The 13,282-nt window shown below is 41.0% G+C and overlaps 1 protein-coding gene across 5 annotated transcripts in view; it reads right to left on the bottom strand.

Annotated features, from left to right (window-relative positions):
* Positions 1–543: 543 nt before the first annotated feature.
* LOC135223616 (aminoacyl tRNA synthase complex-interacting multifunctional protein 2-like) overlaps positions 544–13,282 on the bottom strand; it is a 166,373-nt gene continuing 153,634 nt past the window's right edge. For 4 of the 5 annotated variants that reach the window (XM_064262222.1, XM_064262224.1, XM_064262226.1 and 1 more), the window contains one exon: positions 544–862. In XM_064262222.1, the coding sequence (XP_064118292.1) occupies positions 566–862 (297 nt within the window). In that variant the 3' untranslated portion in view covers positions 544–565. The remainder of the gene's footprint in view (positions 863–13,282) is intronic. The other variant, XM_064262228.1, reaches the window with a different exon arrangement.

Raw genomic sequence — 13,282 nt, 5'->3', positions numbered from 1 at the left:
ATGAGAGCTGCTGTTTATTTGTACTATTCACACACACCTTAATCACATAGCACCTCTATTAAACCTTTGAGACAGGGAGGGGCTTGCAAAATTTGACAGTTGAGATAACTGCACATACTGAATGATTATGGATAAGGCAATTCTTTTCTTGCTCACTGTAGATTTTTTTTCATGGCATAAATCTGATTTTGGTGTCAATTTGGATTTCATTGAATTCTGTTCAAAAACAAAAATTTTTGAACCCACAATAAACTGCTGGTAGCTGATATCCTAAGAACTTAAAGGGTTTTGAAAAAGATGATTTAATATGTATCTAAACTGGTTAAAATATTCAGAATTATTAAACCTCCATTATCCTGAATCTGATTTTGAGCAGCTACATATACAGTACTTTTAATTCAATTCTTGTAATAAAAAAAAAAAAGTTTACATATGGTGAAATTTATTGAAACCTTAAAGTACACCAATCCTAGTGCCTAGACTTGAAGGCTTTTTAGAAGCAAAACATGCCACATAACTATAAAATAGGAATATTAAAAATCATTTTGTGACTATAATTAAATCTTTATTTGAATGTTAGAAGGGTTGGTTCATGGCCAGTATGACTTAAAAATTTTTTCAAGTTGGCAGGTGAAATACCAAGAGTAGCAGCATTGGACAATGGATGAAAATTGATGTATTCATGTCGTTCATCCAGGGCTTCCGAGTCTAAAAGGAATTTAACTTGGTGATTCTTGTCATTGATGAGGGCATAGGCTGTGACACAGCCCTGCTTTACACCAAGCACATCAAACATAACTGATTCATCACCAAATCTCAATTCCTTGACACCCATTTGTTTTCCCACTTCATTCAGTTTAACCTGAAAAGAAATTTAAAAATTCACATTAAAATAACCCTCGTGCAAAGCACAAAAAATCCTTAGATATCATCTAAGTGTAAATATTACCATAAAACATGTTTGTTTGTTTCTATGGTGTTTTCTACATTGCATGGAACCAGTGGTTATTCAGCAACAGGACCAACAGCTTTACATGACTTCCGAACCTCATCGAGAGTGAACTTCTATCACCAGAAATACACATATCACCCCACAGTGGAAGGCCCAAGAATCGGACGCGCAGCCACCAAGGTGGCCCGCTAACACCATACCGACCACGCCACCGAGGTGTTTCATAAAACATGTAGTTACAGTACACATCAACATTAAATTAAAATTTTGATATAAGATCAGTAATGAATTTTGAAAAACACAAACTGAAGAAAACAAAAATTGAAGAAAAAATACATTTATGTAATCCCAGTTTAACCCTTAAACGCTGGGCCGCTATTTACCAAAGTGTCTCTTGTATGCCGGCGGCGGTCAGGAGTTAGCGCCGTAGCGGAAAAAAGTTTTTTAAAAAAATCACAGTACACTTAGTTTCTAAGATTAAGAGTTCATTTTTGGCTCCTTTTTTTGTCATTGCCTGAAGTTTAGTATGCAACCACCAGAAATGAAAAAAATATCATTATCATATATAAATATTGGAATATATGACAGCACAAAAAAAAATTCATATAATTGTATACAAATTGCGCTGTGACAATACAGTTAAAGCTAATGAGTTAATTTTTTTCGTTGTATTGTACACTAAATTGTGATAATTTTGGTATATAAGAAATTGTAAAACGATCAAAGAAACACAGAAAAAATATCACAAAATGATGCATGAATTCGTAACACGCGGACGTAAAAAGTTTTTTTTTTTAAATTCACCATAAATCGAAATATTGTGCTAGAGACTTCCCGTTTGTTGGAAAATGAAGGTAATTGATTGAATATTACTAGAATGTAAGTGTTTTAGCTTACAATTGCAGTTTTCTACCATTTTGGTTGAGTTAAAGTTGATCACAGGTCAAATTTTTTCTATTTATCGTGATTTATATGAAAATATTTCAAAACTGATGAAAGCTACAACCATGAGTTATTTTAGGTTGTATTCTACATGAAATTGCGCAAATTTTCACGTATAAAACTTTATGTAACGGCTCATATAAAATGGTGCAAACATTACGACAAACTGATGTAAGAATTTCCGAGATTTTCGGCAGAGTTACTGCGCGGACGTAAGGAAAAAGTTTTTTCAAAAATTCACCATAAATCGAAATATTGTGCTAGAGTTTTCCAAATTGTTGCAAAATGAAGGTAAATGATTGAATATTACTAGAATGTAAGAGTTTTAGCTTACAATTGCATTTTTCGACCATTTCGGTGAAGTCAAAGTTGACTGACGGTTGAAATTTTGGCACTTATTGTGATTTATATGAAAATATTTCAAAACTGATAAAGCTACAAGCATGGGTTGGTTTTTTGTTGTATTCTACATGAAATTGTGCACATTTTCATATATAAAACTTTATGTAACTGCTAATATAAAATAGTGCGAACATTACGACAAACTGCAAAAGAATTTGAAATTTTCGGCAGTTACCGCGCTGACATAAGGATAAAGTGTTTTTCAAAAATTCACCATAAATAGAAATATTGTGCTAAGAGTTTTCCAATTCATTGCAAAATGAAGGTAAATGATTGAATATTACTAGATTGTCAGTGTTTTAGCTTACAATTGCATTTTTCTATAATTTCGGTCGCGTCAAAGTTGACCGTAGGTTGAAATTTTGGCACTTATTGTGATTTATATGAAAATATTTCAAAACTGATAAAAGCTACAACCATGGGTTGGTTTTTTGTTGTATTCTACATGAAATTGTGCACATTTTCATATACAGGCGGTCCCCGGGTTACGACGGGGGGTTCCATTCTTAAGACGCGTCGTAACCCGAAAATCGTCGTAAGCCGGAACGACGTTCTTGAAAACATGTTCACCGGGAAAATTTCACTACTAATTTGCAATTTTTCTTAGGGCTGTATCTCTAAAATTATCACTAATTTACTTTTTTTCATGTGCAACACTGTGTATTCACAAATTACTGTATGTTTTCATTAAAATACAAGAGAGAGAGAGAGAGAGAGAGAGAGAAATAACTCCTTAGGTTTCAATAGATTGAAATGAACGTCTGTAGGCAACTTTTTCCCCCTCCCATAAATACATATATTTCTCCAGAGAAGAGAGAAAGAGAGGACTGTGCAATTATGTTTGTCTGTCTATCAATTCTTTTGCTGAGAGCGAGAGAGATAAAAGGAAGAAATAGAAACACCAAATGTATGACAAGTATCTTGTGGAGAGAGAGAGAGAGTTCTCCTTACAGTATTTAAAAGAGAGAAATGGAATGATTATTGTATTTAAAATACTCAGATATGAATTTTGTACTTATAGTATTATTATTGGAAAATATTAATGATAAACTTATTACATACACATCCATGAAAATGATCTCATCTCAGTAAGAAAGAGAGAGAGAGAGAGAGAGAGAGAGAGATTACCATTATTAAATTCGTTGACCATTGTATGGCATGGTTAAGCTTGAGTGTCACTCGAGTTGAGGTGGGGAAATTGATACAGAAAAAGACAAAGGGAAGAATTTTCTTTTGAAATTAGTTATCATATTATTACTACTTCTATTATTATTATTATTATTATTATTTGAAAATATAATAAACACGTGCATCTACCATAAAAATTCTCTCATCTCGGTAAGAAAGAGGAATTATCCTTACAAGTGAAATGGAAAGGTCATTTTCATCTCTTTAAAATACGACCATTATGAATTTTGTAATTAAAGTTTTATTATTATTATTATTATTATTATTAAATAACTGAAATTATCGATAAACATTTTACATACTAGTACCATAAAAATTCTTCCATCTCGGTAAAAGAGAGAGAGAGAGTGTTTATCTCTCTCTGTTTAAAACGCTTCCAGCGAAAGAGAGGGGGGGGAGTTACTACTATGTATGACACATTATTATCTTGTGTGGCAAGAGAGAGAGAGTTAACCTTAATTAAAAGTGACATGGATAGATTAGTACGTATTGTATTTCTTTAAAATACTATCACATATGAATTTTGTAATTACAGTTATTATTATTATTATTATTATTATTATTATTATTATTTGAAAGTATTAAAAACAAATAGTACAAGTACATAAAAAATCTCGAGTCTCAGTAAATGAGAGAGAGAGAGAGAGGGGGGAAAATGTCAGGACCATGTGATTGCAACACTGCAGCTCTCCCCCAGCTTTTCCCCCTCCTGGCTGTCACAGAACTTGATATATAGCTGACAGTTTTAGTACCTGGATCTCGAAAAAGGTTACTGGAAGTTACTTCAAGAAGACTGGGATTTCCTTCTTCCATAATTTTTTAAATATAAGCTAAAATCTTACTAATTCACTATGGTATTTTCTTTAATGAATTGATATTATTGCTGTATAAATTAATATTAATATTTGAAAATAGTAAATCATTTATTTATCATACTAAAAAATATACATCTTTGTAGTATAGAGAGAGAGAGAGAGAGAGAGAGAGAGAAACTGTGCTAAACTATAAAGGATTCTTATCTTATCATAGTATGTGTTTTTTAAAAGCGTCGTAAACTCGGAGCGTCGGAAGCGTCAGCGTCGTAACCTCGGAACAAGCGTCGTAACCCAGGGCGGCTTTTTCAATGAATATTTAAGAAAAAGCGTCGTAACCTCGGAACGTCGTAAGCCGGACCCGTCGTAACCCGGGGACCGCCTGTATAAAACTTTATGTAATGGCTAATATAAAACAGTGCAAACATTACGACAAACTGACAAAAGAATTTCTGAGATTTTCGGCAGAGTTACCGCGCGCGGACGTAAGGACAAACTGTATTTCAAAAATTCACCATAAATCCAAATATTGTGCTAGAGTTTTCTAATTTGTTAAACAATGAAGGTAAATGATTGATATTACTAGAATGTAAGAGTTTTAGCTTACAATTGCATTTTTCAACCATTTTGGTCAAGTCAAAGTTGACCGTAGGCTGAAATTTTGGCACTCATCTTGATTTATATGAAAATATTTCAAAACTGATAAAAAGGATTTTGACGTAGGAAAAATCTATTTCTGGGCGATTGGTTCGTGTTGCCCAGCGAAATAATCCTTTAGTTCATTATTTCTTAGGTAAATGAGCTAACAAATACCAGAGAATAAACAAAATAAAGAAGAGGTCAGTATAACTGACTCGCTCACCCAAAATAAAAGAAGGGTGTCGGTATGGTAACTAGGGCGAGTGAGACCACTACCACGAACTTCTTGCCATTTAGAAATTTCCCACAACAAACTCCCTCAAGGAGAGAGCCAACCCACAGAGCGGGGCGGCAACTACTACTACTGCAACCCACGCCAAGCCGACTGCCGCGCCTCTGGTGGCCATCCTGAAGTTAGCAATCGATCTTGGGCGAAGGGTTGGGAAGAGGTGGGATTTCGCTGGGCGACACGAACCAATCGCCCAGAAATAGATTTTTCCTACGTCAAAATCCTTTTTCTGGGCTCAGTTCGTGTCGCTGCGCGAAATAATACCAGAGAATTAGCACAAGATTGAAAGTACAGAGGGTCTCAATAAAACTAAAAACTTAACTAAAATATTATAATTGAAACAAAACTGGAATATTCATACAGAATCTTCAGACAATTTTCTGATTAAGGAATAACAAAATAAATGTAACTTACAGCTATAAATATTTACAAAAGTATTTAAACAAGTTACAAGTATGAATATGCAAAATAACATGTGTGTGGAAAAATACATAAACAACACACTTAATGAGTTCATAAATACAAAGCCATAAGGTAACAAACCATTGATAAATGGGAGTGTGGAACCCTAGCATAAAAATAAGGGGACCACACTCATAATGATAATATATACAAACATTTGTGGGTGACCCTAGCATAAAAATAAGGGGCACACCACCAAGCAATCATGAGAGCAGCTAAGACTCGAGACGAAGTTCTGAAATTCTAGCTCCTGAAGCCAAGCTTAATAAAAATAATGTTTTTCTTAAGAGCATTATGAATGAACATGTCGTATTATCTGTATCTGAAGCCAGTTTTAGAACATCATTCAGAAACCATGACACTGAAGTAGGCCTTACGGAAGGTCTAAGTCTAGCACAAGCCTTGGGAATAGACGAAAAGTAGGAGTCTGTTAAGTCTATATTAAAACCCAACTGAAAGATTTTCTTCAAGGCTGACTTGTTTTCGAATAAGGATCTGAAAAAGGATATAGCTGAGTTGACTGTCATGATTTTAATGTCCGATTCTCTCAGGAAAGATGCCAACCTTTTAACTGCAGCGTCATACTGCCTCAAAGTTGAATCCCTTTTATCTGATTCTAAGAAGAGGATATTTTGTGGATCTATATTTGCATCCCTCTTGGCCGCAAACTTCATGAAGTCCATAAAGTTAGGGCTTTGAGAATTCCTGAGGAAGCGAACACAGTCTTCATTTGTACCGACTGGGAGAGTCTGGGATTGGGAATCTGAAGGGGACGAAGACCCAATTCTAGCAGCAGGGGGTACCAATTGCTCTTCGGCCAGTCCGGTGCTACTAGAGCTACCTGACCATTGAAAGTCCTGAGTTTGCTCAGAACTTTCAAGAGAAGATTCACCGGAGGAAAGACGTAAATCTTTTCCCAGTTGTTCCAGTCTATGGATAGAGCGTCTGTGGCATAGGCCAGAGGGTTCAGGTTGGGAGCCACATAACAAGGAAGTTTGTGGTTCGCTTGAGAGGCAAACAGATCTACTTGTAGACCTGGTACCCTCCGGTGTATCCATTGGAACGAACTGTTGTCCAGCCACCATTCCTACTCCAGTGGGACTGACCGGGATAGAGCGTCTGCTATAACATTCCTCACTCCGGCCAGATGGGTGGAGGAGAGGTGCCAACTGAACTTGTCCGCCAGGGAAAAGATGGCTACCATGACATGATTCAGGTGTCTTGACTTGGAGCCTCCCCTCTTTATGCAGTGAACTACTACTGCACTGTCCAGAACTAACTTTACATGAGAGTTCTTTGGTGGAAGGAGCCTCTCCAGAGTTAGGAACACTGCCATTGCTTCCAATACATTTATGTGGAGCTGGCGGAATTGGGGTGACCAAGTTCCTTGAACTTTCTTGAACTGAGAATATCCTCCCCAGCCGCTTAATGAAGCGTCTGTGTGGATAGTGATTCCCAGAGGAGGGAATTGAAGAGGCACTGACATGGACAGATTCTTCATCTTTGTCCAAGGACGCAGACGATTTCGGAGAATTTGCGGTATTGCTGACAACTTGTCTCTGGATCTGACATTTGCTCTTGAGCGCCAGATCCTGGTTAAGTCTTTCAGTTTGGCTTTCATCAAGATGTTTGTTACTGAGGCAAACTGAAGGGAACCTAGGATTCTTTCCTGGTTTCTCCTTGAAGCATATTTGTACCTTAGAAATTGCTTCACTGACTTCGCTATTTCCTTCCTTTTGGCTACCGGAATTGACAGGGTGTGAGAGGATAAATTCCATTGAATGCCCAGCCATTGAAAAAGGGACTCCGGAGTGAGTCTTGACTTTGTCCTGTTTATCTGGAACCCAAGATATTCCAGGAACTGAATGACTTTCTTTGGGGCTTTGCGGCATTCCTCGACTGTTGGTGCCCAAATCAACCAGTCGTCGAGGTACGCTACTACCATTATCCCTTGAGACCTTAGTTGTTGAACCACTACTTCCATTAACTTCGTGAATACCCTGGGGGCTACGTTCAGACCGAAGGGAACTACCTTGAACGAGAACGCTTGGTCTCCCAGCTTGAAGCCTAGGTAAGGGCGAAAGTTTCTTGCAATAGGGATATGATAGTATGCGTCTGTAAGATCGATAGAGGTGGTGACGGCCCCACGGGGAAGTAAGGTCCGCACCTGCGAGATAGTCAGCATTTTGAACTTGTCGCAGCGAATGGCCAAGTTTAACTGGGACAAGTCTAAGATTACCCTTCTTTTTAATGAGCCTTTCTTTGGCATGCTGAATAAGCGACCTTGAAACTTTAACCGCTTGACTCTCGCTATTGCTCCTTTCTGAAGGAGTTCCTCCGCATACTCTGTCAATTCCTTCGATGGAAGTTGAAGGAATGAATGGTCTGGGTGGAGGGGGACCTCCGATCCAACTCCAACCCAGGCCTTTCGACACAATGCTTTGTGCCCACTTGCTGAATCCCCACCGATGCCGGAGGAGAAACAGTCTCCCTCCTACCTTGGAGATCTCAATGCTGTTGAGCCGAGTGACCTCCGCGGCCTCCACGGAAGTGCTTTCCCCTGTTGAGCAACCTTCCTGATCCTCTCTGGCGAAAGGCTCCTCTAGCTCTACTTCCCCTGGCGAACCGGTCGAAGTGTTGAAAGGCCTGGCCTTCGAACACCTGGTTAAATGCCAGGGAGACAGCATAGGACGTGGAAGGTTGAGATTGTGGGGAAATCAGGTAGATAGGCTGAGCCTGAGTTTTCGAAGTGGAAGGCTGTCCTGGCTGAACAACTGGCACTGCAGACACAGCCTGACTGAAGTCCTGAGGCTTCTTTTGGTAAGGCTGAAACCTTTTGGCCTTCTTTAGTTTCTTGCCTGTTGACGAAGGGTCTTGATGTCTTTTGGCAGAGAGGCCCTAACGGTCTTTGAGGCTCTGATTGAGCCTCGTTTTGAACCTCTTTTACCATGGCTTCTGGGAAGAGGTCTGCCCCCCAAATGTTGGAGGAGAGCAACTTATTCGGCTCATGCCGAATAGTTGCTTCCGGAAGGACATGCTTCCGGCAGTTGACCCAAGCAACCACAAACTCGTACAAGTCCGATTGGACTGTACAAGTCTGTGATTTGGTCAAAAGCTTGAATAGCGGCTCCGAAGCATATGATAGGGCCGCTACTTCAGTCATCGCCATGGTATTAAGAGACCTGGCCAGCCTAGTTCTAGCCTCAAATTCGGACTGAATGAGGCTATCAGGGAGTCTCGGAAGCTTCTCGCCGAACTGGTCCATCGCACAGTCCGGCTTAAGCTTGCCTACCGAAAAGGTGTTCGGTAGGTCTTCCCACAAATCCCCAAGCGAAGGAAGTAAGGGTGATGTGGGGTCCGCCTCCCTCAACTGTGGTAAGGGCTCTCCCTTTAAGCCAGCTGGGATGGTAACGCTGGTGATCTTGGTCAGGAAAGGATGAGGAGTCTCTTCCTCCATCGTAAAGATGGTGAAGGGACTCTTGAATGCCTGGATTCTGGTGTTGGAACAGTCCATTTCATCCAAACACCGGAGCCATTCCCTCTGTGCCTGGTCCCTGGAGTACAGCACTGTCTCCCTAGGAACCTTATCCTCCCTATTCATAGCAGCCTCCGTCAGCCTGGCGTAGCCAATGAACAAGGTTGAAGATTCTCCGGGTAAAACTTGAAGTCTTCGATTCTTCGAGTATCACACTCCGGGATAGAAATGAACCCGTCCTGGAAAGGAGCGTAGGAAGCTACTCTCCAGGGATTGTTCATGGAGAATGGAGGGAGAGAATCATGAGGAGGAAGCTGGAGTAGGCCTGCGCCAGGTGCCGGAGAGGCAGCTTGGGGAGCCTGGTTGAAGCCAGACATGAGATTTTCCTGTGTGGCAATCCTGTCTGACAACTGCGAGAACATCTGCTCCATACTCGTCCTCAGGGACCCTACTAAGTCTCCCATCTGTTGCATCATCCCGGCGGAGAAAGCATTGGGATCAAAGCTAGGAACTGATGTCGAAGTAGACGGGTAACTCACCAGAGGTACCGTAGGGGAAGGAGGGACCACTGACTCCACCGGAGTACGGGATCTCTCCTTGGAGGACTTACTCTTCGAGGCTCTAGAGCTCGAAGCAGATGTCTTCCCCTTCTCTGCTCCGGGATTAGAAGCCGAAGACTTACGAGAGGAAGACGCCGAAGAAGTCTTTTTAGACGACGACGTCTTAGTCAAAGATTTCTGCGTTCTGTGACCCTTCAAGGAAGCAGCAGAAGTAGCAGGAGAAGAAGATCCAGTGGCGCCCATGGAAACCCCGAGCGTCCAACGTACCTACCTCGACCAACAAATCATCTACGCCTACCATAGGCTCTACATTCAAATCCAAAGTGGCGACCTCCGCCGAAATATCCTGACCTGGTTCCTTCATACATTGGGCGACCTGCCGTTGGATCGCTGTCATCGTCGAGGCTGCTTCCGCCGGGTCAACGTACCCCGTCGACTTGCCGCCGGGAAACAGCAGGACAGCCATCCTCTTCTCTAGGATGTAGGGCTGTCCCTTGGCCCAAGCTCTCAAGGTTGCAAGAGCAGTCTCTCTGACCACGGCAGCCTGGAAGAGAGGGTGTCTATTAGATTTTAGGCTAAAGTTGAGATTCAACCTTAGAATAAAATAAGCTTAAGTTTAGACAATACCAGCATATATTCCATAATATTAGAGAAAACTTAAGCTTAAAATATATTTTTCAGAATTCATATCTTATGACTATGCTGATGAAAATACTTAACCCACCGTCCAAAAAACAAAACTGACTCACAAGATCGTAGCAGATCGTACACGTCTCGTGGAACCAGACCTGCAAACTTCCGTGAGTAGTTGAACACGGAGCATGAGACCTGCAGACCTCATGTCCGCAGGGGTCCTGGAGCACAGCGTTGCACCCCAGGTGCTCACAGTTGGTAGTCTGTAAGTGGAAGGATACATGAGTATCGATATAACACTCACAGGGCTACTTTAGTACTCCGCTGCATGCCGGAGAATGATAAATTTTCGGGCATAACCCCTCCCCTATCACCTTAAAAGGCATAAAATTGAAGACTCCAGCGTAGGCCGGAGAATGAAAAACACCAAGGTCAGGGGAGGAACCCAGCTTAAGGTAACTTATAAATCTACTTAATTAACTTAATTAAGCATAAACAGTTAAACTAAATCCGGAGAACGACTCCGAATCGCGGCGCTGTCCGACTCCGCCGGCGAAATGCCTAGGGCACTCACCGGAGAGAAGGAACGGAGGAAAGCAAAAAGTGACCAACTGAAAACGCATATACTCCGCCGGCAGGTGGGGCTACCGTACCTCCCCCCCCGTAATCGATGGGGCTCCAGGAAAGAGAACAGAGATCCGTCGTCACGGGGGAGGAAGCGAGGAGGGGCGAAAACAGTTCCCGAGCATACAGCGGAGCGCCGGAGCAACAAAGGCGGGGGGAGGCCAACCCCCCAACTCTGTCACAGCGAAGCACCACCGAAACCAGGGAGAGCAAGGTCACTCCCAGCCAAGCGTCTGTCCAGACTCCCCTACTCCCTCCGCGTAGGGAGAGAGGGAGTCAGGTCCGGATGGAGCGAGCAAGGACAAACCTCCCACCCCCCTACTCTATGGGGAGAGCAGGGAGGGGGGAAAGGCGACTGGGACGGGCGTCTGGCTGTACCGCGATCACAAGGTGACCAAGGTACGATAACACAACACTACCGACTAAATCGGTAGCCTAGGATAATGCAACCAAACTGATCAGAAAGATGCAACAAACGTGATGCAACAAAACTGACAATAAGGATGCAACAAACTGTAAAAGAGGACCATGGGACCATTGATACCTAGGCTAAGTGAACAGACCAGACGCCCTAGGCTAACCAAAACACAATATACAAAAAACAAAAGTAGGGGAAAATAAAATTACAGTAAGAGAAAAAATATCCAGGAGTGTACGACTAACCCGAAAGAAAGTCTACCACTCAAAGCTAGCCTGGGTCGATACGAAGAGCGATGGCTAGGGTCTGGACAAGAAAAAACTGAATGCCTACAAAAACTGAATGCCTACGTAAGGTAGAGAGACATGCATGCATGACCTAAAACCAAGGTAGACTAAATCCCCTAGTAAAATAATAATAAAAAGGACTAGAGACGCACGTTAAAAATAAGGGAAAGGTTCCAGGTATGGGAGACCGAGAACCAAACCGCCATGAGGCAGAACAATGCCGCCATGCTCCAGACCGGGAACCTGTATTTATACCTAAAAAATGGCAAATACAGGCTCATGGAAGGAACGAAACTAAATTGAAACCTTGCGGAATACTTAACTTAGCCGCTGCAATAGCTGAACGTTCCATGGTAGCGATAAATCACGCAAACACAGCACAAAATCAAGAGCAAAAAGAAACACGTGGGTCTCTTGGACTGCTAACGTAAAGGATGACCACCAGAGGCACGGCAGTCAGCTTGGCGTGGGTTGCAGTAGTAGTAGTTGCCGCCCCGCTCTGTTGGTCGGCTCTCTCCTTGAGGGAGTTCGTTGTGGGAAATTTCTAAATGGCAAGAAGTTCGTGGTAGTGGTCTCACTCGCCCTAGTTACCATACTGACACCCTTCTTTTATTCTGGGTGAGCGAGTCAGTTATACTGACCTCTTCTTTATTTTGTTTATTCTCTGGTATTTGTTAGCTCATTTACCTAAGAAATAATGAACTAAAGGATTATTTCGCGCAGCGACACGAACTGAGCACAGAAAAGCTACAATCATGGTTTTTTTTTTTTTTTTGTATTCTACATGAAATTGCACACATTTTCACATATAAAACTTTACGTAATGGTTTATATAAAACGGTGCAAACATTACAACAAACTGACTAAAGAATTTCTGAGATTTTTGGCATAGTTACTGCACGATGTAAGGAAAAAGTTTTTTTTTCAATAATTCACCATAAATCAAAATATTGTGCTAGAAACTTCCAATTTGTTGCAAAATGAAGGTAAATGATTGAATATTACTTGAATGTAAGAGTTTTAGCTTACAATTGCATTTTTCAACCATTTTGGTTGAGTCAAAGTTGACCAAAGGTTGAAATTTTGGCACTTATCGTGATTTATATGAAAATATTTCAAAACTGATCAAAGCTACAACCATTGGTTGTTTTTTGTTTTATTCTACATGAAATTGTGAACATTTTCATATATAAAACTCTATATAATGGCTAATATAAAACTATGCAAAAATTACGACAAAGTGACGAAAGAATTTCTAATGTGTCGCTGATGCTTTTTAGTGCAAGAAGAAAGAAGTTTGCGCATGCGCGCCTGGGTAACAGCTTGATCCGTGAACTCCCAGCATCCCCCAAGGCGCATGATTTAAAATTATTCGCAAACTAGGCCTATAACTATTTTTCCGTGAATATTAAAAAAAACTTTTTGTAGTGGACATATCATACGTCAATTAAGCACCCGACAGACAATTTTAGTCAATGTATAATACATCCAGTCGGTGTTTAAGGGTTAATAAGAGCATGACAATTCAAAACTGTACTATATGAATTTCTTGTGTGTGTGTGTGTGTGTGTATACACACACACACACACACACATATAT

The sequence above is a fragment of the Macrobrachium nipponense genome, chromosome 10, assembly GCF_015104395.2.
Source record: "Macrobrachium nipponense isolate FS-2020 chromosome 10, ASM1510439v2, whole genome shotgun sequence".
In the NCBI taxonomy this organism is placed as follows: Eukaryota; Metazoa; Arthropoda; class Malacostraca; order Decapoda; family Palaemonidae; genus Macrobrachium; species Macrobrachium nipponense.
Note: the sequence above shows the minus strand (reverse complement) of the source record. Positions and strands in the feature narration are given on the sequence as shown.